This window comes from Loxodonta africana, chromosome 4, assembly GCF_030014295.1.
Source record: "Loxodonta africana isolate mLoxAfr1 chromosome 4, mLoxAfr1.hap2, whole genome shotgun sequence".
Classification (NCBI taxonomy): domain Eukaryota; kingdom Metazoa; phylum Chordata; class Mammalia; order Proboscidea; family Elephantidae; genus Loxodonta; species Loxodonta africana.
In genome coordinates, this window is record NC_087345.1 from 23281919 (window position 1) to 23303910 (window position 21992).

General features: G+C 38.7%; 1 protein-coding gene across 7 annotated transcripts in view; it reads right to left on the reverse strand.

Moving 5' to 3' along the window:
* Positions 1-21992, reverse strand: part of RIC8B (RIC8 guanine nucleotide exchange factor B) — a 137016-nt gene that overhangs the window by 63447 nt on the left and 51577 nt on the right. For all 7 annotated transcript variants that reach the window (XR_002783682.2, XR_010321704.1, XR_002783674.2 and 4 more), the window contains exon 4: positions 3010-3104. Coding sequence is in view for 3 of the 7 variants with exons in the window: in XM_023539157.2 (XP_023394925.1) it covers positions 3010-3104 (95 nt within the window). In the remaining 4 variants the exon portion in view is untranslated. The remainder of the gene's footprint in view (positions 1-3009; positions 3105-21992) is intronic.

Sequence of the window (21992 nt, forward strand, 5' to 3'; positions counted from 1 at the left end):
GGCTCTAGTGATACCCTTATTTCCAGTGAAACTAATAGCTAATTTATTAAAGTAATTTTTAAGATAACGGCAAATTTAAAGAAAAAAAGCAAATATACCATCATAAAACAAAAATTTAAAGTTACTTTAAAAAATCTGATTAAAAAAATCTCTACATAGTTTTGCTCTTTTGACAAATACTGTGTTAAGATATGTTAAATATTTTTAAAATAACATTAAAAATATGTGATAATACATCTACCACGGTCTCCACCAGTCTGAGCCCAGTAACTAGATGGTGCCTGGCTACCACCACTGACTGCCCTGACAGGCATCACAACAGAGGGTTCTAGACAGAGCTGGAGAAAAATGTAGAACAAAATTCTAACCCAAAAAGAAAAGACCAGACTTGCTGGCCTGACAGAGTCTGGAGAAACCCTGAGAGTATGGCCCCCAGACACCCTTTCAGCTCAGTTATGAAGTCACTCCTCAGGTTCACCCTTCAGCCAAAGAGTAGACAGGCCCATAAAACAAATTGAGACTAAAGGGGTACACCAGCCCTGGGGCAAGGACTAGAAGGCACGCGCAGGGGTTGGGCGAAGGCAGGGAAACTGGTAATAAAAAAAAAATTTTTTTTTTTTTTTTAACAGGGAACCCAAAGTTGAGAAGGGAGAGGGCTGACATATTGTGGGGTTGTTTAACCAATGTCATAAAACAGTATGTGTACTAGCTGTTTAATGAGAAACTAGTTTATTCTGTAAACCTTCATCTAAAGTACAACAAAAAGAAAAAAGAAAAAAAAAATATCAACCTGGCTAGGCCATGATTCCCAGTCTTGTGTGGTTGTCCTTCATTTTGTGATCTGATGCAATTATCCTATGTATTGTAAATCTTAACCACTATGATGTCAATGAGGCAGAATTAGAGGCAGTTATGTTAATGAGGCAGGGCACAATCTACAGGGTTAGGTTCTATCTTGAGTCAATCTGTTTTGAGATGTAAGAGAGAGAAGCAAGCAGAGAGGATGGGGACCTCATTACCACCAAGAAAGAAGAGCCAGGAGAGAAGTGCATACTGTGGACTTGGGGTCCCTGTGCTGAGAAACTCACAGGCCCAGGGGAAGATTGATGACAAGGACCTTCCCCCAGAGGCAACAAAGACAGAAAGCATTCCCCTGGAGCTGGCATCCTAAATTTGGACTTCTAGGCTCCTAAACTGCGAGAGAATAAATGTTTGTTAAAGTAAAAAAAAAGCTAAAATAGAATTATACCAACTGAAACAACAAAAAATACGTGAAAATATTAAATTCAGAGAAATTCTTGGCAATATATTTGTGACTCTATAGCAATTTCTGTAAAAATGTTTTCTTATCACACTGTTGTATTAATGCTGTTTAACTCATGATATCTGATCCTCTCCTCCTGAAACAAAATCAATTTACTCTTGGGTTTAAGAACTATTTTCTTTTAGTTTTAGCATCTAAATTTCTAGTGTCTATTGATAACGGAAAAAATTACTGTGGGTCAAACTGTTTAGTAACACCTTTTTGGAGAAAATGATACATTGCAGTTAATCTGATTATTTTTAAAGGCACAGTCTCAAGAAAATAAAATGTTTGCCATGTAGCTATAGAAAAGAGTACACTTTTTAGTTGTAAAGGAAACAATCTTTAGAAGGTTTGCAAGGCAGTGTATAAGTACGTAAGAGATTATCTACCAACAAACTCAGCCTAATAGCAAATAATGAATTACTGATAATAACTAAAATAATATGAAGTTGATTGAAACAACAATTAAAAGTATTTTCACATTACACTCTGTGTTTTTATAAACTTTTATTTAAGCCACATTTTAGGAAATACAATATTTAAGTACTCAAAAGGTAATTTCTCTTGTTAAGAAGAATCTCATATTAAATTCATTTGTAAAGCAGAGTTAATGGCAAACTTATCTGTTTGCAGATTTGGATTCATTTGAATTTTTTAAAAACCATTTGTATTCTCATAGAAGAAAGCACCATGAATAGTTTACGATGAAGTCCAAAGTTTTATTACTCAAATCTGATCTAGAACAGAATGTAAGAGAACTAGAAAAATGCATTAATTCTTATCCAGTTGCTTCCAGAATAATGAACTCTAATAGCATTCCATTAAGGTCTCTTATAACCACCCAAAATCAAACCCATTGCTACTGAGTAAATTCCAACTCACAGTGACCCCAGAGGACAGAGAACTGTCCCATAAAAAAAAAAAATGGCCGTAAATCTTTGTGGAAGCAGACTACCGCATCCTCCTCCCGAGGAGCAGCTGGTGGTTTTGAACCATCGACCTTTCGATTAGCAGCCAGGCGCTTTAACCATTGCACCATCGAAGCTTCTTAATAGTTCTTATCAGCAAGTCACAAAAAGAATTATTTTTTACGTTAATACTTGGTGAGCCAATTCTTATAAGTTTTTTTTCTGTTTTTACACTATCATTGCTTAAAATATATTTTTTTGGTAAATACGCCCACCATGAAATTAGTGACAGTATTAGTAAAGCTTGTTTTTTTTATTAGTAAAGTACAGAAATTGACAGCACAGTTCAAATCCCAGCTCTTACACTTGGAAGGGGTATGTGATCTCAAAGATCAAAGACATTGCTTGATTTTTCTAAGCCTCAGTTTCCTCATCTATGGAAATGGAAAAATAGTAGTACCTACCTCATAAAGTTGTGAAAATTAAAGAAGTTAGTCTTTAAAAAGTACTTAGCGCAGTGCCACACACAGTAAGTACTCAATAACTATTATTGTTCTGGATTTTAATCTTTGAAAGCAACAAATGCCAAATGGGGCTCAACATAACAAAATCAAACAGGGTAGAATGAAATACTCTGTTGTATTTCTCATCACAGCATGGTAATGATTTCTGATTTACCCGATTTACTGTAATATTTTCGCTTTCTTGTGCTTATGATAAACATTTAAAGTTGGGTGCCTAGAAGCAACAACCGATGATGCCCTTCACTGAGGTATCAGTACAGAGGTTACCCACCTGTGCAGCTCTTCTGTTTTGTCTTCAGTTGGACCTGCGATTAGTAAACAATGGCGAAGGACAGCTGCCATGACACGGAACTGATGAGAATCACTCTACGGCAAATAAAAAAGAGGAGAGGAAAAATTGGGGGGTTGAATGCCTTAATGAAGAAGTCTCCTGCATTACTACATCCCTGGGAGTCAACTTGTGCCCCACCTGCCCCCTCAAAACAGTCATTCTTATATCATACATGCTAGAAGGCAGGATATTCTAGGAAGAATTCCCTAGGCAACACTAAGCGAATAGACACTCTCTCACAGAACGGCCACAACCAGCTCCAGACAGTGCTGCCAGAAGCTGCTAAGCTAGCTGTCCTTACGGCATTTCCGGCAAAGAGAGGCATGATGAGCACCCATGCACTACCCACTCTGTTCCACCTTTGGATTTAATTCCACTAGTGAGGTTTTCATGTCCAGAAAGTCTAGGTTCTCCCATTCTACCATATCTAGTCACTTTAAATTTTCATACAGATGTAACATTACCACCTATTTTAGAAGCTGGTTGTACATCTTTAATTGAAATGTCATAATCTCTTAACTTTCAAAGGCAATGAATTAAAATCTACCAACTTCATTTTATATTCTTAATTTCCGAGCTCCCCTACAGCTACTAGCAAGTGATAGAAACAAGTAATCTGAGTTTTATTTCCTATTTTTCCAATGTTTACTCATCGATACTGGTATTAAACCGCCACCCATCGGTCAGGTTGCTGCACTATGGTGGCTTGCGTCTTGCTGTGATGCTGGAAGCTATACTGCTAGTATCTCAAATACTAGCAGGGTCGCCCACGGTGAATTTGCTTCAGTGGAGCTTCTAGACTTCAACAGACTAGGAAGAAAGCCCTGGTGCTCCACTTCTGAAAATCAGCCAGTGAACACTTTACGGATCACAAAACTGTCTGACTTGCTTGTCCTGGACGTGTCATCAGGTGGAATCAATCGCCACAGGAGGGGATCTGGCTCGGTGAAGCAGAGGGCCTACAGCGGCATGGGAGACCCCTGGTGAGACGGACAGGCACAACGGCTGCAACTAAGGACTTGAAAATGCTGGTGACTGGGAGGATGATGCAAGACGAAGCAACGTTTTGCTCTGCTGTACGTGCGGCTGCCGTGAGCTGGAGCGGACTTGATGCGGCTAACAACAGCGGTGGCATCAATGAGACACGCTATGTCAGAGGGAAGAAAGCAAGTGGTAGGAAATAGGCTAAGTGCTGAAAAATCAGCTCTAAGGGAAATTTTTTTTTAAGTTTGGTTTACCTCCTCATTTTTAGTGAGATCTTGGGCCACTACAATTTCTTTAATCATGTGCTTCAAAGTCATCTCTCTCTTCTTCCAGATTTTTAGTAATTAAGAAGATGTGAAATTAAGAGATAGTTACAATGGCCTGGACATGCCATACTTCAGGAAGGCTCCAATTGCTTCAAAAGTTATTTAAAAATTCTAAAAAATTCTTAGTAAAATTGCTTTCAAGTTGAAGCAAAGTGAAATACATACACATATATAATTCATATGCGTGCACTTTCATTACTCCTAATACCTTCCCCACTGCCATTGCATTGATTTCGACTCACAGTGGCTCTACAGGACGAGTAGAACTGCTTCACAGAGTTTCCAAGTCTGTAAGTCTTTATGGAAGGGAAGCAGACTGCCACATCTTTCTCCCATGGAGCAGCTGGTGGTTTTTAACCACTGACCTGGTTAGCAGCTGAATGCACTAACTACTGTACCACCAGGGATCCAGTACTCCTAACACAGATGAAAATATTTTAAACATAACAATAGTATGTGTAGATTTGGAAGAGGTGACGGCCTCAGTGACATAATGGAAAAAGCAGGTGTCCAGGGTGTGACCTTAGACAAGTCACATAACTTGTCTGAACATCAGCTTCCCCGAATGCAGCTCCACAAGCATGAAAGTGCTTGGTACGTTTGATAAAACTTTTGCAGAGGAAAGGTAGAAGAGGAAGGAAACAGAAGGTAAGACAGACAAAGGTCAAATAAGTGATAATGAAATAACTGGGAGGCGTTCTGAGGGAAAAGGGGAAGAGGGGCCAATGGAATGCCAGAGACACTAAGGCTGGCAGGGCTGGAATGAGTGTGATCCCATTTGCAATCTATCTCCAAGTGCCGTATTAAAAATAATCTCATATATAAATACGATTTTACTTACCACAAATTACACGAAGCACATTGAAGCCCACGTGAGACTCATCTATTATTTAAATCTCAGTAAGATAATATTTCCTTGGTTTTGAAAATTAACTGGGGAATGCATTTCCTTTTAAACTAGATTTTCCTTTATTCTCAATATCACAATCTTTTTCCTCTCATGGTGACGCTGAAAAGCCTTTTGTAAAACTATCCACTTTGGTCTTTCCATTACTGGCAACTACAAACAAAAATCCTGCTTCCCTTCCACCCTATTTCTCTCCCAGTTTTTACAACACAGATTCTCAAGTTGTACCTCATGACTGGAAAGTCCCTCCCCGGGTGGTGCAAATGATTAAACGCTTGACTGCCAGCTGAAAGGCGGGAGGTTTGAACTCGTTCAGAGGCTCCTCGGAAGACAGGCCTGGCAATTTGCTTTCAAAAGGTCACACAGCCTTGAACCCTGCAAAGCAGTTCTACTCTGCACACGAGTCACCGTAAGTCAGAGTCAACTTGACAGCAGCAACAACCCTATGCCTGCAATGCCCTCTCTTACCCTAAATTCACTAAATTATCACCATTTCTCTGCTGACAACAACTACTAAAATCTCTGAATTGTCTGCCTCTGCACTTGGCACCACTAATTTCTTTTCACCCTCTAGGTCTCAGCTAAAATATTACCTTCTTAGAGAAGTCCTTTTTTTTTTTTTTTAACCCCCTTATCTATGTAGATTCCTTCCTCCCTTATTCTGTATCATATCTTGTTACAACTGATTTTTGTGAAATTATAATTTCATGTTTATTTCCATATACTTTGCTTCCTTCACTCACCTATTACCCTCACAAGGACAGAGCCGTATGTTTAACGTATTCAATAATTTTTTTAAATTTTACTGTGCTTTAGGTAAAACTTTACTGTGCAAATTAGTTTCTCATTCAAAAATTTATACAAAAACTGTTTGGTGACATTGGTTGCAACCCTCGCAATGTGTCAACACTTTCCCTCTTTCCAGTCCGGGTTCCCCGTGTCTATTCGTCCAGTTTTCCTGTTCCTTCTTGTTTTTGCTTTCGGGCAGGTGTTGCCCAGTTGGTCTCGTATACCTGATTGGGATAAGCAGCACATTCCTCACGTGTTACTGTTTGTTTTATAGGCCTATCTAATCTTTGGCTGAAAGGTGGACTTCAGGAGTGGCTTCAGTTCTGAGTTAGCAGGGTGTCTGGGGGCCACAGTCTCAGGGGGTTCCTCTGGCCTCTGGCAGACATCTAGTCTCTTTTTGTGAATTTGAATTTTGTTCTACATTTTTCTCCTGCTCCCTCTGGGACCTTCTACGGTGATCCCTGGCAGTGTGGTTGTTGGTGGTAGCCGAGTATCATCTAATTCTTCTGGGCTCAGGCTGGTAGAAGCTGTGGTTCATGTGCCCCATTAGTCCCTTGGACTAGCATTTCCCTTATGTTTGTGGTTTTCTTCATTCTCCTTTGCTCTGGATGGGATGGGACCAAAAGATGTATCTTAGATGACCATTTGCAAGCTTTTAAGACCCCAGGCACTACTTAACAAAACAGAGTGCAGAACATTTTGTCTGTAACTATGTCATGCCAATTGACCTAGATGTCCTCCAAGACTATGATCTTTAGCCATGGTCTGGATGTGTCTAGGTACAGCTCCAGAATCTGTGTTGTAAAAACTGGGAGAGACGGAAATAGGATGGAAGGAAGCAGGATTTTCGTTTGTAGTAGCCAAAAATGGAAAGACCAAAGTGGGTAGTTTTACAAAAGGCTTTTCAGTGTCAGCATAAGAGGAAAGATTGTGAAACTGAGAATAAAGGAAAATCTAGTTTAAAAGGAAATGCATTCCCCAGTTAATTTTCAAAACCAAGGAAAATATTATCTTACTGAGATTTAAGTAATAGATGAGTCTCATGTGGGTTTCCATGTGCTTCGTGTAATTTGTGGTAAGTAAAATTGTATATAGATATGAGATTCTGTAACTTTGCCTTGGTCAAGTTATACAGTCTTCCCCTTTATCGCATGTTGTTTTTCCCTTCACCGAAGTTAACACTTGTCTACTATCTAGTTAGTGATATTCCCTCCCTTATAACCATCAAAATTGGTCTTTTCTGTGTATAAATCTTTTCTTGAGTTTTTATAATAGTGGTATCATACAATATTTGTCCTTTTGTGACTCACTTATTTTACTCAGCATGCCTTCCAGATTCATCCATGTTGTGAGATGTTTAGCGGATTCATCATTTTTCTTTAGAGTTGTGTAGTATTCCATAGTGGGTATGTACCATAACTTATCCATTTCGATGGGCACTTAGGTTTCCATCTTTTTTGCTATTGTGAACAATGCTGCAGTGAACATGAGTGTGTGTATGTCTATTCCTACAACGACTCTTATTTCTTTAGGATGTGTTCATTCCTAGGAGTGGGACTGCTGGATCATATGCTATTTCTAGCTTTTTGAGGTACCTTATCATTTTCCATAGTGGTTTACCATGTTATATTCCCACCAGCAGTGCTTAAGAGTTCCAATCTCCTTGCAACCTCTCCAACATGCTTTTTTTTTTTTTTTTTTTTAATTTACATTGGGGTGGGATGGTATCTCCTTGTAGTTTTGATTTGCACTACTCTAATGGCTAATGATTGCAAGCATTTCCTCATGTGTCTGTTAGCTACCTGAATGTCTTCTTTAGTGAAGTGTCCATATCTTTTGCCCTTTTTTTTTTTTAACTTTTATTAAGCTTCAAGTGAACGTTTACAAATCCAATCAGTCTGTCACATATAAGTTTACGAACATCTCACTCCCTACTCCCACTTGCTCTCCCTCTATTGAGTCAGCCCTTTCAGTCTCTCCTTTCGTGACAATTTTGCTGGCTTCCCTCTCTCTCTATCCTCCCATCCCCCCTCCAGACAAGAGTTGCCAACACAATCTCAAGTGTCCACCTGATATAATTAGCTCACTCTTCATCAGCATCTCTCTCCCACCCGCTGACCAGTCCCTTTCATGTCTGATGAGTTGTCTTCGGGGATGGTTCCTGTCCTGTGCCAACAGAAGGTCTGGGGAGCATGGCCACCAGGATTCCTCTAGTCTCAGTCAGACCATTAAGTTTGGTTCTTTTATGAGAATTTGGGGTCTGTATCCCACTGATCTCCTGCTCCCTCAGGGGTCCTCTGCTGTGCTCCCTGTCAGGGCAGTCATCTATTGTGGCCGGGCACCAACTAGTTCTTCTGGTCTCAGGATGATGTAGGTCTCTGGTTCCTGTGGCCCTTTCTGTCTCTTGGACTCTTAGTTGTCGTGTAACCTTGGTGTTCTTCATTTTCCTTTGCTCCAGGTGGGTTGAGACCAATTGATGCATCTTAGATGGCCGCTTGTTAGCATTTAAGACCCCAGACGCCACATTTCAAAGTGGGATGCAGAATGATTTCATAATAGAATTATTTTGCCAATTGACTTAAAAGTCCCCGCAAACCATGTTCCCCAGACCCCCACCCTTGCTCCGCTGACCTTTGAAGCATTCATTTTATCCCGGAAACTTCTTTGCTTTTGGTCCAGTCCAATTGAGCTGACCTTCCATGTATTGAGTGTTGTCTTTCCCTTCACCTAAAGCAGTTCTTATCTACTGATTAATCAATAAAAAACCCTCACCCACCCTCCCTCCCTCCCGCCTCGTAACCACAAAAGTATGTGTTCTTCTCAGGTTTACTATTTCTCAAGATCTTATAATAGTGGTCTTATACAATATTTGTCCTTTCGCTCAGCATAATGCCTTCCAGGTTCCTCCATGTTATGAAATGTTTCAGAGATTCGTCACTGTTCTTTATCGATGTGTAGTATTCCATTGTGTGAATATACCACAATTTATTTACCCATTCATCCGTTGATGGACACCTTGGTTGCTTCCAACTTTTTGCTATTGTAAACAGAGCTGCAATAAACATGGATGTGCATATATCTGTTTGTGTGAAGGCTCTTGTATCTCTAGGGTATATTCCGAGGAGTGGGATTTCTGGGTTGTATGGTAGTTCTATTTCTAACTGTTTAAGATAACGCCAGATAGATTTCCAAAGTGGTTGTACCATTTTACATTCCCACCAGCAGTGTATAAGAGTTCCAATCTCTCCGCAGCCTCTCCAACATTTATTATTTTGTGTTTTTTGGATTAATGCCAGCCTTGCTGGTGTGAGATGGAATCTCATCGTAGTTTCAATTTGCATTTCTCTAATGGCTAATGATCGAGAGCATTTTCTCACGTATCTGTTGGCTGCCTGAATATCTTCTTTAGTGAAATGTGTGTTCATATCCTTTGCCCACTTTTTGATTGGATTGTTTGTCTTTTTGTGGTTGAGTTTTGACAGAATCATGTAGATTTTAGAGATCAGGCACTGGTCGGAGATGTCATAGCTGAAAATTCTTTCCCAGTCTGTAGGTGGTCTTTTTACTCTTTTGGTGAAGTCTTTAGATGAGCATAGGTGTTTGATTTTTAGGAGCTCCCAGTTATCGGGTTTCTCCTCATCATTTTTGGTAATGTTTTGTATTCTGTTTATGCCTTGTATTAGGGCTCCTAGGGTTGTCCCAATTTTTTCTTCCATGATCTTTATCGTTTTAGTCTTTATGTTTAGGTCTTTGATCCACTTGGAGTTAGTTTTTGTGCATGGTGTAAGGTATGGGTCCTGTTTCATTTTTTTGCAAATGGATATCCAGTTATGCCAGCACCATTTGTTAAAAAGACTATCTTTTCCCCAATTAATTGACACTGGTCCTTTGTCAAATATCAGCCGCTCATACGTGGATGGATCTATGTCTGGGTTCTCAATTCTGTTCCATTGGTCTATGTGCCTGTTGTTGTAGCAGTACCAGGCTGTTTTGACTACTGTGGCTGTATAATAGGTTCTGAAATCAGGTAGAGTGAGGTCTCCCACTTTCTTCTTCTTTTTCAGTAGTGCTTTGCTTATCCGGGGCTTCTTTCCCTTCCATATGAAATTGGTGATTTGTTTCTCTATCACATCAAAAAATGACACTGGAATTTGGATAGGAAGTGCATTGTATGTATAGATGGCTTTTGGTAGAATAGACATTTTTACTATGTTAAGTCTTCCTATCCGTGAGCAAGGTATGTTTTTCCACTTAAGTATGTCCTTTTGAATTTCTTGTAGTAGAGCTTTGTAGTTTTCTTTGTACAGGTCTTTTACATCCTTGGTAAGATTTATTCCTAAGTATCTTATCTTCTTGGGGGCTACTGTGAACGGTATTGATTTGGTTATTTCCTCTTCGGTGTTCTTTTTGTTGATGTAGAGGAATCCAAGTGATTTTTGTATGTTTATTTTATAACCTGAGACTCTGCCAAACTCTTCTAGTAGTTTCAGTAGTTTTCTGGAGGATTCCTTAGGGTTTTCTGTGTATAAGATCATGTCATCTGCAAATAGTGATAACTTTACTTCCTCCTTGCCAATCCGGATACCTTTTATTTCTTTGTCTAGCCTAATTGCCCTGGCTAGGACTTCCAGCACGATGTTGAATAAGAGCGGTGATAAAGGGCATCCTTGTCTGGTTCCCGTTCTCAAGGGAAATGCTTTCAGGTTCTCTCCATTTAGAGTGATATTGGCTGTTGGCTTTGCATAGATGCCCTTTATTATGTTGAGGAATTTTCCTTCAATTCCTATTTTGGTGAGAGTTTTTATCATAAATGGGTGTTGGACTTTGTCAAATGCCTTTTCTGCATCAATTGATAAGATCATGTGGTTTTTGTCTTTTGTTTTATTTATGTGATGGATTACATTAATGGTTTTTCTGATATTAAACCAGCCTTGCATACCTGGTATAAATCCCACTTGATCATGGTGAATTATTGTTTTGATGTTTTGTTGGATTCTATTGGCTAGAATTTTGTTGAAGATTTTTGCATCTATGTTCATGAGGGATATAGGTCTATAATTTTCGTTTTTTGTAATGTCTTTACCTGGTTTTGGTATCAGGGAGATGGTGGCTTCATAGAATGAGTTGGGTAGTATTCTGTCATTTTCTATGCTTTGGAATACCTTCAGAAGTAGTGGTGTTAACTCTTCTCTGAAAGTTTGGTAGAACTCTGCAGTGAAGCCGTCCAGGCCAGGGCTTTTTTTTGTTGGAAGTTTTTTGATTACCGTTTCAATCTCTTTTTTTGTTATGGGTCTATTTAGTTGTTCTACTTCTGAATGTGTTAGTTTAGGTAGGTAGTGTTTTTCCAGGAATTCATCCATTTCTTCTAGGTTTTCAAATTTGTTAGAGTACAATTTTTCATAATAATCTGAAATGATTCTTTTAATTTCATTTGGTTCTGTTGTGATGTGGTCCTTCTCGTTTCTTATTCAGGTTATTTGTTTCCTTTCCTGTATTTCTTTAGTCAGTCTAGCCAATGGTTTATCAATTTTGTTAATTTTTTCAAAGAACCAGCTTTTGGCTTTGTTAATTCTTTCAATTGTTTTTCTGTTCTCTAATTCATTTAGTTCAGCTCTAATTTTTATTATTTGTTTTCTTCTGGTGCCTGATGGATTCTTTTGTTGCTCACTTTCTATTTGTTCAAGTTGTAGGGACAGTTCTCTGATTTGGGCTCTTTCTTCTTTTTGTATGTGTGCATTTATCGATATAAATTGGCCTCTGAGCACGGCTTTTGCTGTGTCCCAGAGGTTTTGATAGGACGTATTTTCATTCTCGTTGCTTTCTATGAATTTCCATATTCCCTCCTTGATGTCTTCTATAACCCAGTCTTTTTTCAGGAGGGTATTGTTCATTTTCCAAGTATTTGATTTCTTTTCCCTAGTTTTTCTGTTATTGATCTCTAGTTTTATTGCCTTGTGGTCTGAGAAGATGCTTTGTAATATTTCGATGTTTTGGACTCTGCAAAGGTTTGTTTTATGACCTAATATGTGGTCTATTCTAGAGAATGTTCCATGTGCGCTAGAAAAAAAAGTATACTTTGTAGCAGTTGGGTGGAGAGTTCTGTATAAGTCAATGAGGTCAAGTTGGTTGATTGTTGTAAGTAGGTCTTTACTGGATGTCCTGTCCTTCTCTGAAAGTGGTGTATTGAAGTCTCCTACTATAATTGTGGAGGTATCTATCTCACTTTTCAATTCTGCTAAAATTTCATTTATGTATCTTGCAGCCCTGTCATTGGGTGCATAAATATTTAATATGGTTATGTCTTCCTGATCAATTGTCCCTTTTATCATTATATAGTGTCCTTCTTTATCCTTTGTGGTGGATTTAAGTCTAAAGTCTATTTTGTCAGAAATTAATATCGCTACTCCTCTTTTTTGCTTATTGTTTGCTTGATATATTTTTTTCCATCCTTTGAGTTTTAGTTTGTTTTTTTCTCTAAGTCTAAGGTGTGTCTCTTGTAGGCAGCATATAGATGGATCGTGTTTCTTTATCCAGTCTGTGACTCTCTGTCTCTTTATTGGTGCATTTAGTCCATTTACATTCAGCGTAATTATAAATAAGTTTTTAGCGCTGTCACTTTGATGCCTTTTTATGTGTGTTGTTGTCAATTTCATTTTTCCACATACTTTTTTGTGCTGAGGCGTTTTTCTTAGTAAATTGTGAGATCCTCATTTTCATAGTGTTTGACTTTATGTTAGTTGAATCGTTACGTTTTTCTTGGCTTTTATCTTGAGTTATAGAGTTGTTATACCTTTTTGTGGTTACCTTATTATTTATCCCTATTTTTCTAAGTAAAAACCTAACTTGTATTGTTCTATATCACCTTGTACCACTCTCCATATGGCAGTTCTATGCCTCCTGTATTTAGTCCCTCTTTTTGATTATTGTGATCTTTTACCTATTGACTTCCATGATTCCCTGTTATGTGTATTTTTGTTTTCAATTAATCTTAATTTGTTTGTTTTTGTGATTTCCCTATTTGAGTTGATATCAGGACGTTCTGTTTTGTGACCTTGTGTTGTGCTGATATCTGATATTATTGGTTCTCTGACCAAACAATATCCTTTAGTATTTCTTGTAGCTTTGGTTTGGTTTTTGCAAATTCTCTAAACTTGTGTTTATCTGTAAATATCTTAATTTCACCTTCATATTTCAGAGAGAGTTTTGCTGGATATATGATCCTTGGCTGGCAGTTTTTCTCCTTCAGTGTTCTGTATATGTCGTCCCATTCCCTTCTTGCCTGCATGGTTTCTGCTGAGTAGCCTGAACTTATTCTTATTGATTCTCCCTTGAAGGAAACCTTTCTTTTCTCCCTGGCTGCTTTTAAAATTTTCTGTTTATCTTTGGTTTTGGTGAGTTTGATGATAATATGTCTTGGTGTTTTTCTTTTTGGATCAATCTTAAATGGGGTTCGATGAGCATCTTGGATAGATATCCTTTCGTCTTTCATGATGTCAGGGAAGTTTTCTGTCAGGAGTTCTTCAACTATTTTCTCTGTGTTTTCTGTCCCCCCTCCCTGTTCTGGGACTCCAATCACCCGCAGATTATCCTTCTTGATAGAGTCCCACATGATTCTTAGGGTTTCTTCATTTTTTTTAATTCTTTTATCTGATTTTTTTTCAGCTATGTTGGTGTTGATTCCCTGGTCCTCCAGATGTCCCAGTCTGCATTCTAATTGCTCGAGTCTGCTCCTCTGACTTCCTATTGCGTTGTCTAATTCTGTTATTTTATTGTTAATCTTTTGGATTTCTACATGCTGTCTCTCTATGGATTCTTGCAACTTATTAATTTTTCCACTATGTTCTTGCATAATCTTTTTGAGTTCTTCAACAGTTTTATCAGTGTGTTCCTTGGCTTTTTCTGCAGTTTGCCTTATTTCATTTGTGATGTCTTGAAGCATTCTGTAAATTAGTTTTTTATATTCTGTATCTGATAATTCCAGGATTGTATCTTCATTTGGGAAAGATTTTGATTCTTTTGTTTGGGGGGTTGGAGAAGCTGTCATGGTCTGCTTCTTTAAGTGGTTTGATATGGATTGTTGTCTCCAAGGCATCACTGGGAAACTAGTTTTTCCAGAAAATCCGCTAAAAAAAAAATGCAGTCAGATCCCTATCAGAGTTCTCCCTTTGGCTCAGGGTATTCGGATGTTAATGAAGCCGCCTGGGGAGGGTGGGGTAGGGAACAGAGAGATAGGAGAGTAGCACCTCAGAATATAGCCAGAGTTGCTTGTCTTGCTTGGAATGACTATTATATCTGAGATTCCCGCGGGGCGCGTCGCCTATGTGTCCTGGCTGTGTGGAGATTACCCCCGGGGGGTCTGGCCCACTGGAGTCACGGTCAGATCCTCTGCTTCCAGCCCCACGCCCAGCGTCAAGGCTCCCCTGCTGGGATGGTGCACTCTCGACTCCAAAATCTGTCGCTGCCTCCCGGGGACTTCTCGTCCCTCCAGCCGTATTGCCGTGCCGCCTCCGCGAACCGGTTAGGCCCCCTCCCGGGGTTAGTTCAGGTGGGTGGAGCAGCTCCCCGTGCTTGTGCCGTGACCGAGTGTCCCGGCTGGGACGCTGTTCTCCCCGCTCCAATACCAGTCGCTGCCTCCCAGGGACTTCTCCTACCGACTGCGTCCCACGCCGCCCGCGTGAACCGGCCGGGCCCCCTCCCGGTGTTAGTTCCGTGGGGTGGAGCAGCTCTCCGTGTTTATGCCGTACCTGCGTCCAGTCCAAATCCCGGCGGGACGGTTCCCCGGCTGGGACGCTGCTCTTCCTGCTCCAAGACCAGTCACTGCCTCCCGGGGACTTCTCCCACCGGCTGCGTCCCACGCCGCCCGCGGAACCGGCTGGTCCCCCTCCTGGGGTTAATTCAGGGGAGTGGAGCAGCTCTCTGTGCTTGTGCCGTACCTGACTGGTACGCTGGCTCCAGGCTCTGGAAACAATCGCTGCTTCCCCGTATTAGTTCATTCTCCGTCTCTAAATCTGTGTTTGTTGTTCAGGATTCGTAGATTGTTACGTATGTGATCGATTCACTTGTTTTTCCGTGTCTTTGTTGTAAGAGGGATCCAAGGTAGTGTCTGCCTAGTCTGCCATCTTGGCTCCGCCCCTGCCCGTTTTTTAATGTGATTGTCTTTTTGTTGTTGAGGTGTTGAAGTATTCTACAGATTTTAGGGATTAGACCCTTGTCAGATATGTTACAGCCAATTTTTTCCCCCCAGTCTGTAGGTTCTCTTTTTACTCTTTTGGTGAAGTCTTTTACTGAGCATAAGTGTTTAATTTTTAGGAGCTCCTTTATCTAGTTTATCTTCTGCTGTTTGTGTACTGTTAGCTTGTCTTCTATTTTTGGCAGGTATTAGGGCCTCTACCATTGTCCCTATTTTTTCCTCCCATGATCTTTCTTGATTTAGGTTGTATATTTAGGTCTTTGAGTCATTGTGAGTTAGTTTTTGTGTATAGTGTGAGGTATGGGTCCTGTTTCACTTTTTTACAGATGGACATCCAACTTGGCCAGCACCATTTGTTAAAAAGGCTGTCTCTTCCCCATTTAATGAACTCTGTCAAAGATCAGCTGATCACAGGTGGATGGATTTACATCTAGACTCTCGATTTTATTCCGTTGGTCTATGTGTCTTTCATTGTACCAGTACCTGCCTGTTTTGACTACCATGACTGTATAGCAGGTTCTGAGATCAGGTAGTGTGAGGCCTCCTACTTTGTTCTTTTTCTTTAATAATGCTTTGCTTATCTGGGGCCACTTTCCTTTCCATATAAAGTTGGTGACTAGTCTTTCCATCTCGTTAAAGAACGCTGCTGGAATTTGGATTGGGATTGCGTTATATCTGTAGATCACTTTGGGTAGAATTGACATTTTTGCAATGTTGGGTCTTCTTATCCACAAGCATGTTATATTTTTCCATTTATGTAGGTCTCTTTTGGTTTCTTGCAGTAGTGTTTTGTAGTTTTGTTTGTATAGGTCTTTTATGTACGTGCTTAGACTTATTCCTATGTATTTTATCTTTTTAGGGGCTCAATGATCTTTTAATGTATATCATATATAAATAGAAAAGTGCCCAAACCATGTGTACAGCTAGATAAGTTTTCAAAAACTGAGAACATCCACATTACCAGTACAAAAATCATGCACTACCAAGATCAACAATCCCAGAGTTCCTCTCATGCCCCCTTAAAATGACAGTCTCCTGCTTTTCAAGGGTAATTCTAACTCCTAACACCATGGGTTAGTAATTTCATTGTCACTGAACTTTATATGAATGAAATCATACAACGTAGACCCTTTTATGTCTGGTTCTAAGATCCATCCACGATGTTGCGTGCAGTTGCAGTTTGCTCATTCTTATTGCTATAGAGTACAGTATCTGAAGTGCAGTTTGTGGACAAGTCGCTGGTGCACACCATTTGTTACTGATCCTCAATGCTATGACTACAGAAGGTATATGTGAGCAATTTGACATTGTGTGTGATATTGTATTATACAAGAGTTTAAGTCTGACAACTTGGAAAAAAACAACCTGGTCTTTCACCACAGATAGATTGAGAAAGCACTGCTGTATATATTGTGATATATTCATACAATACTGTCCCGTTGTATGACTGTATCACTATTCATTCTAATTTTGTTAGACATTTGGGTTGGTTCCAATTTTGGGCTATTTTGAACAATGCTGCTATGAACATACTTTTGATATGTCATTTTGTATCTATTTCCGAGGAAAGGAAATGCTGGGTCATAGGGTGTATATATATATATATATATATATATGTCAAGCTTTATAAAGTGTTGCCAAATAGTGTTTAAACCAATTTAAACTCTTGCCAGTTGCTTTAAAGCTATACCGACAACTTATATTGTCAGCCTTTTTAATTTCAGTCCTTTTTATAGGTATGTAATGGTTTCATTTTATTTTTTATATTCATTTTCTAGATGACTAATTTTTTTTTAATACAGTGAACACATTTTTGTATGTTTATTGGTCACTTTAATATTTCTTTTGTGAGAAGTCTGTTTAAGCCTTTTGCCCATTTTTATATGTTGTGTTATGAATTTAACTGTATCTTCCAATAAGTTATGCTGAAGTACCTGTAAATATGACTCTCTTTAGACAGAGGTTTTCTTTTGTTAATTAGGCCATCCAGAGTAGGTGGGTCCTAGACCTAATCATTCTAAGCAGTATTTTATAAAATAGCAGAACAGGCTCAGATACACACAGAGGGAAGACGGATGCTATGTGAGGGCCTTCTACAGGCAAAAGAATACCAAGGATTGCTGGCAGAAACCAGAAACTCAAGGAAAGGCCCACAGAAGGAACTGACATGGCCAAGACTCTGATTTCGGTGTTGAACCTCCAGAACTGTAAGAAAATGAATTACTATTTTAAAGAGCTACCTACTTGTGGTATTTTTTGTTATGACAGCACTAGATAACTAAGACTGGTTGACTGACTTTTTAAAATGGATTTATAAGACTATTTTTTGTATTCTGGATAGTCCTTTATTGTACGTATGTGTTGCAAATATCTTCTCCCAATTGATGGCCTGCCTTTTTACTTTCCTCTTTTGATGAACTCATTGTAACAATCAATTTGTCAATTTTTCCTGTTACAGTTTGATCTTTATTTTGTGTTGTTTAAGCAATCTTTGCCTGGAAATATTTGATGTAGACTGCTGGGCCGTCTTTGGAGTTTCTGATTCAGCATGTCTGGGATGGAACCTGGAAATCTGCATTTCTGACAAGTTCCCAGGTGATGTGGATGTTGCTGGTCTGAGGACTCCACTTTGAGCACCACTGCTTTAAAGCATACTGCCTCAGACGTAAAGGGAAACTACACACAGTGGGACTGTTCTGGCTCAAAGGTCCCTTGGGGCTCTGGCATTCCAGCATTCCCAAAAGCATAACGCACAGAAAATAACTCCTACAGGTTGCTGACGGGAAGTACACTGAAAAAAGGGGTGTTGACATCTGTGGTCAAGAAACTTGGGTTCAATAAATTTAAACAGATGTCTAAAAAAAAAGAAAATATTTGACTTAAGATAGCAAAGTCATAAAAATAATCTATTCTAAAAGCGTTATTACTTTACCTTTCATATTTAGGTCTCTTATCCATCTCAAATTAATCTTTTGTGTATGGTATGAGGTAGGGATTCTAATTATTTTTTTTCCATGCGGCCATCCAACTGATCCAGCACCACTTATTAAAAAGCCTATCCTTTCCCTACCGCACTTCATTGTTACCTGTATCATAAATCAGTTGACATACGTGTAGGCCTACTTCTAGATTCTTTGTTCTCTTCCACTGGTCTATATCTCAATGTTTGTTTAATGAGTGTTGCTATTTAAGAAGTCTTACTTAACGTTACATTGAAAGCTATTTCCTAGTTTTGGCTATTCTGCTTTGTGACTTTCCCCAAGTAATTTAAACTCTCTGGTCTTCAGGGCCCCTCATTTATCAGCTGGAGTCATTGTTGCTGTCTTATTAAGTTAATGGAAGGAGTAAATGTAATTGTTCTTTATAAAACATAATACAAATACAGTTTGTACAACTGTTATTAACTTGCCTTATAATCTTAGTTTTGTTATCTGTAGGGTATAAATATTCTATCCTCTGACATGGTATCACTTCCAAAGGCTGAGCAGCAAAAAAAAGATCCATAAGGACAAAGTGAGGGGGAAAGGTGAGGCCAGGTTTGGTGGTGATCATGGAAATCAAAAGGAGATAACATGAAAAGGGGGATTAAAAACTCAGGAAATTCTTTGGGATCTCTTTATACAACCTTCACGTCTTCATTATGGACTCTACTCCTTCGTAGTTTAGTTTTTCCATGCAAACTGTGAAATATTTCACTTTTGTTTGGTAAAGGTATCAATTTCCTCACCTTTTTATTCAAAGTTTCAACCAATCTAATCAATGCCTGAGAGAAAGTCTCAAGCGAGAAAACTTTAGACCAATGATTTCTAACCCGGTAGTTATTCCAGAGTAGTTCTAATTACTTCAAGAAGGCTTATGAAACTTTTAATCTTTCCTATGAAAATTCTATTTTGAGTCTATAAAAAGTGAAACACATACATACACTCTCTCCCTGACCTAGAAATATAACTATACCTGAGACAGCATTTCACCCTATGTTTTACCCCAGCACTTTTTCTTACCAGTAATTGTCCTACTAAATTGCATGTTCAAAAATCTGTCTCTGTACAGATAATGGTTATTATTTCACCTCCATATCTTTTGCATCTAACATTGATCTGAGCATAAAGTAATATTTTTTAAATTAATTTACAAAAAGAGATATAGATGCTATAAAACAGTGTTGCGAACTCCAAAAAGACTAGGAATCTGCTGCCCTAATAATGCTTCTTAAATGTTTTGGGCTTCTAGAGAAATTTTAATAGCTTTCAAAGTTTAAAAGGTATCATACTGCTGAATGGGAAACTCATTTGCTCTGTAAACTTTCACCTAAAACACAATAAAATAGTAAAAAAAAAGTATCATAAACTTTTCTTCCTTCCTGTCAACTCTGGGCTATTTTTATATAGGAGACTATATTACTATATATGTATAAAACTATCTCTCATTATTTTTCATTAAACAAATATTTATTGAATACCTACTCTGTACTACGTATGTTATTTAGCAGGGAGACTATGCCAGTGAAGTCAGACATATCCCAAAGAATTAGAATACGTGACCTTTGCAGCTGCTGTGCACTGCCAAGGTAATCATTTTTTATTTTCAAACATATAGAAAAATACAGAGAATGGTAAATAATGTAATAGCTGTCTATCCGCCTGTGTTTTATGTCTGATTTCCCTATTAGGATTGTCAGTTCCTTGACTCTTTGCATCTCATTTTATGTAAAGCAGAACCTGGCACGTATCAGGCATTCAACATTTGCTGAAAAATGAGTTAACAAGAAAACATGGTGCAGCTTGAAGCTTTATTTTTATTTAGTTAATTGCCTATTCTTCCTGCACATTTCCTTCGAAGTCTCTAAAATAATCATGGAACTAACTTCTGTTACAGCATCACATTCCCAAATAACTTCTATGGGCTCTCGCTGCTTTATCTCACTCAAATAATCATCATCCTTTGACTACTCAGATCCTTGTACTTCTTTGCCTGCACTTGGTTGGCTAACTCTAACATGTCTGTCAGTCCTTGTATTTTCTCATTACGTTGCATTGATACCTGGGAGAGGCACTACAGAAGGGAATGTGCGCGGAGTTAAGGAATCCCTAGAAGAACATGCTTTCCTCCATCAGCAGAGACATTTAGCAAAGTGCTAAAAGCAGGAGGAAGAACAAGGCCATTTCAATGAATTCCTCTTAAAATTGACTTCAGATCCTGCTAAAGGAATCGTCTGACCTTCTTCAACACACTGCCTTTAGGAAATAGGCTGGGGGGGGGGGAGACAGAGGCACCTAGGCCACATCTGGAAGTAAGGCCGATTACACTTCCCACAGAATGGAAAGGAATCTCCAAATTCATCTACTGATAGCATCAGTAGGCAAACAAGAATTTAACACTGAGGCATGAACCCAAAATGAACAAATGGCACTAATTTGCTAAACCTCAAGAAAAATCTAGTCTTTAATTTTCTGTTTTTGGTGAACTGTAAATAAAAACAGTCCAAAAAATACCTACCAAAATGGTTAAAACCCAAACTAAACACCTGTATTTTAGGTAACTCTTGAGCTGTGACAAAGAGAATATATAACACAGTGGCTAACAACAGCAAAGGCTCTGGAATCAGAATGACCTGAGTTGAAATCTCAGCTCTATCGCTCATTAACTGTGGAACCCTGAAAAAACTGCTTAACTTTGATAAGCTTCAGTTTTCTCGTCTGCAAAGTGGAAACACTACCTCATAAGACAGTCCTGAAGATTAAATGAGAGAATGCTTATAAAACACGCAGCACAGTACCCAGAACACAGTAGGTGATGATGATTAGTTGGAACCAAACCAAACCAAACCAAACCGTCCTCAGAATGAACTAACGGCTCATTTGAGCACAGCCTGAAATGAACCAAAAGGATTCAGTATTATAACTAAGCTGGGCAAGAACAACAACGATCTCAACAAGTTTTAAGGTCCATCAAAACATTAATGAACACAAACTTTTGGAATGTAGACAGGGATGTCATTCCCTCCTCTCAAACTATTTTAGCTTAAGGGCATGATTCTACTAAAATACAGATAACTATCTATACCACTTTGGGGTTGGGACGGACGTATTTCCCAGTACGCCATTAAAGGCAGAAGCCATAAGGGAAAAGACTGAGTTTGACTGACAAAAATTCTAAGCTGATGTACTTCAAAATTAAATAACTGAAAACTGAAATCAAAATAAAAAACTGAGCAATAAAGCTCTGTGAACTATTCAGCAAAAGATTAGCTATATAACGAACTCTTACAAATCAACAAGAAAAAGGCAAAATGTTAGAAAAATGGGCCAAAAACATTAATAAAAAATTCATCAAAGATGAAACATAAAAATAAACTTTGGAAAAAAAAATCCTTCAAAGAGAACTAAGTTAAAACAAGGGTTTTAAAAAGTGAAATTCCTTTGAAAAGGTGTGCATTAAAAAGGTGCACTATTCTTCTAAGTGCTATGGCTGCTAACCAAAAGGTCAGCAGTTCAAATCCACCAGGTGCTCCTTGGAAACTCTACGGGGCAGTTCTACTCTGTCCTTTAGGGTCGCTATGAGTCAGAATTGACTCGACGGCAACGGGTACGGTACGGTACAGTACTATTCTTCTGGAAGGTCAATTTGGCAATATATATATTAAAAAAATTTTTTAAATCTGAAACCCTTTGACCCAACAATTTCAGGGATTTATCTACAAGGATTTTATAGCAGGAAAGTTCACTGT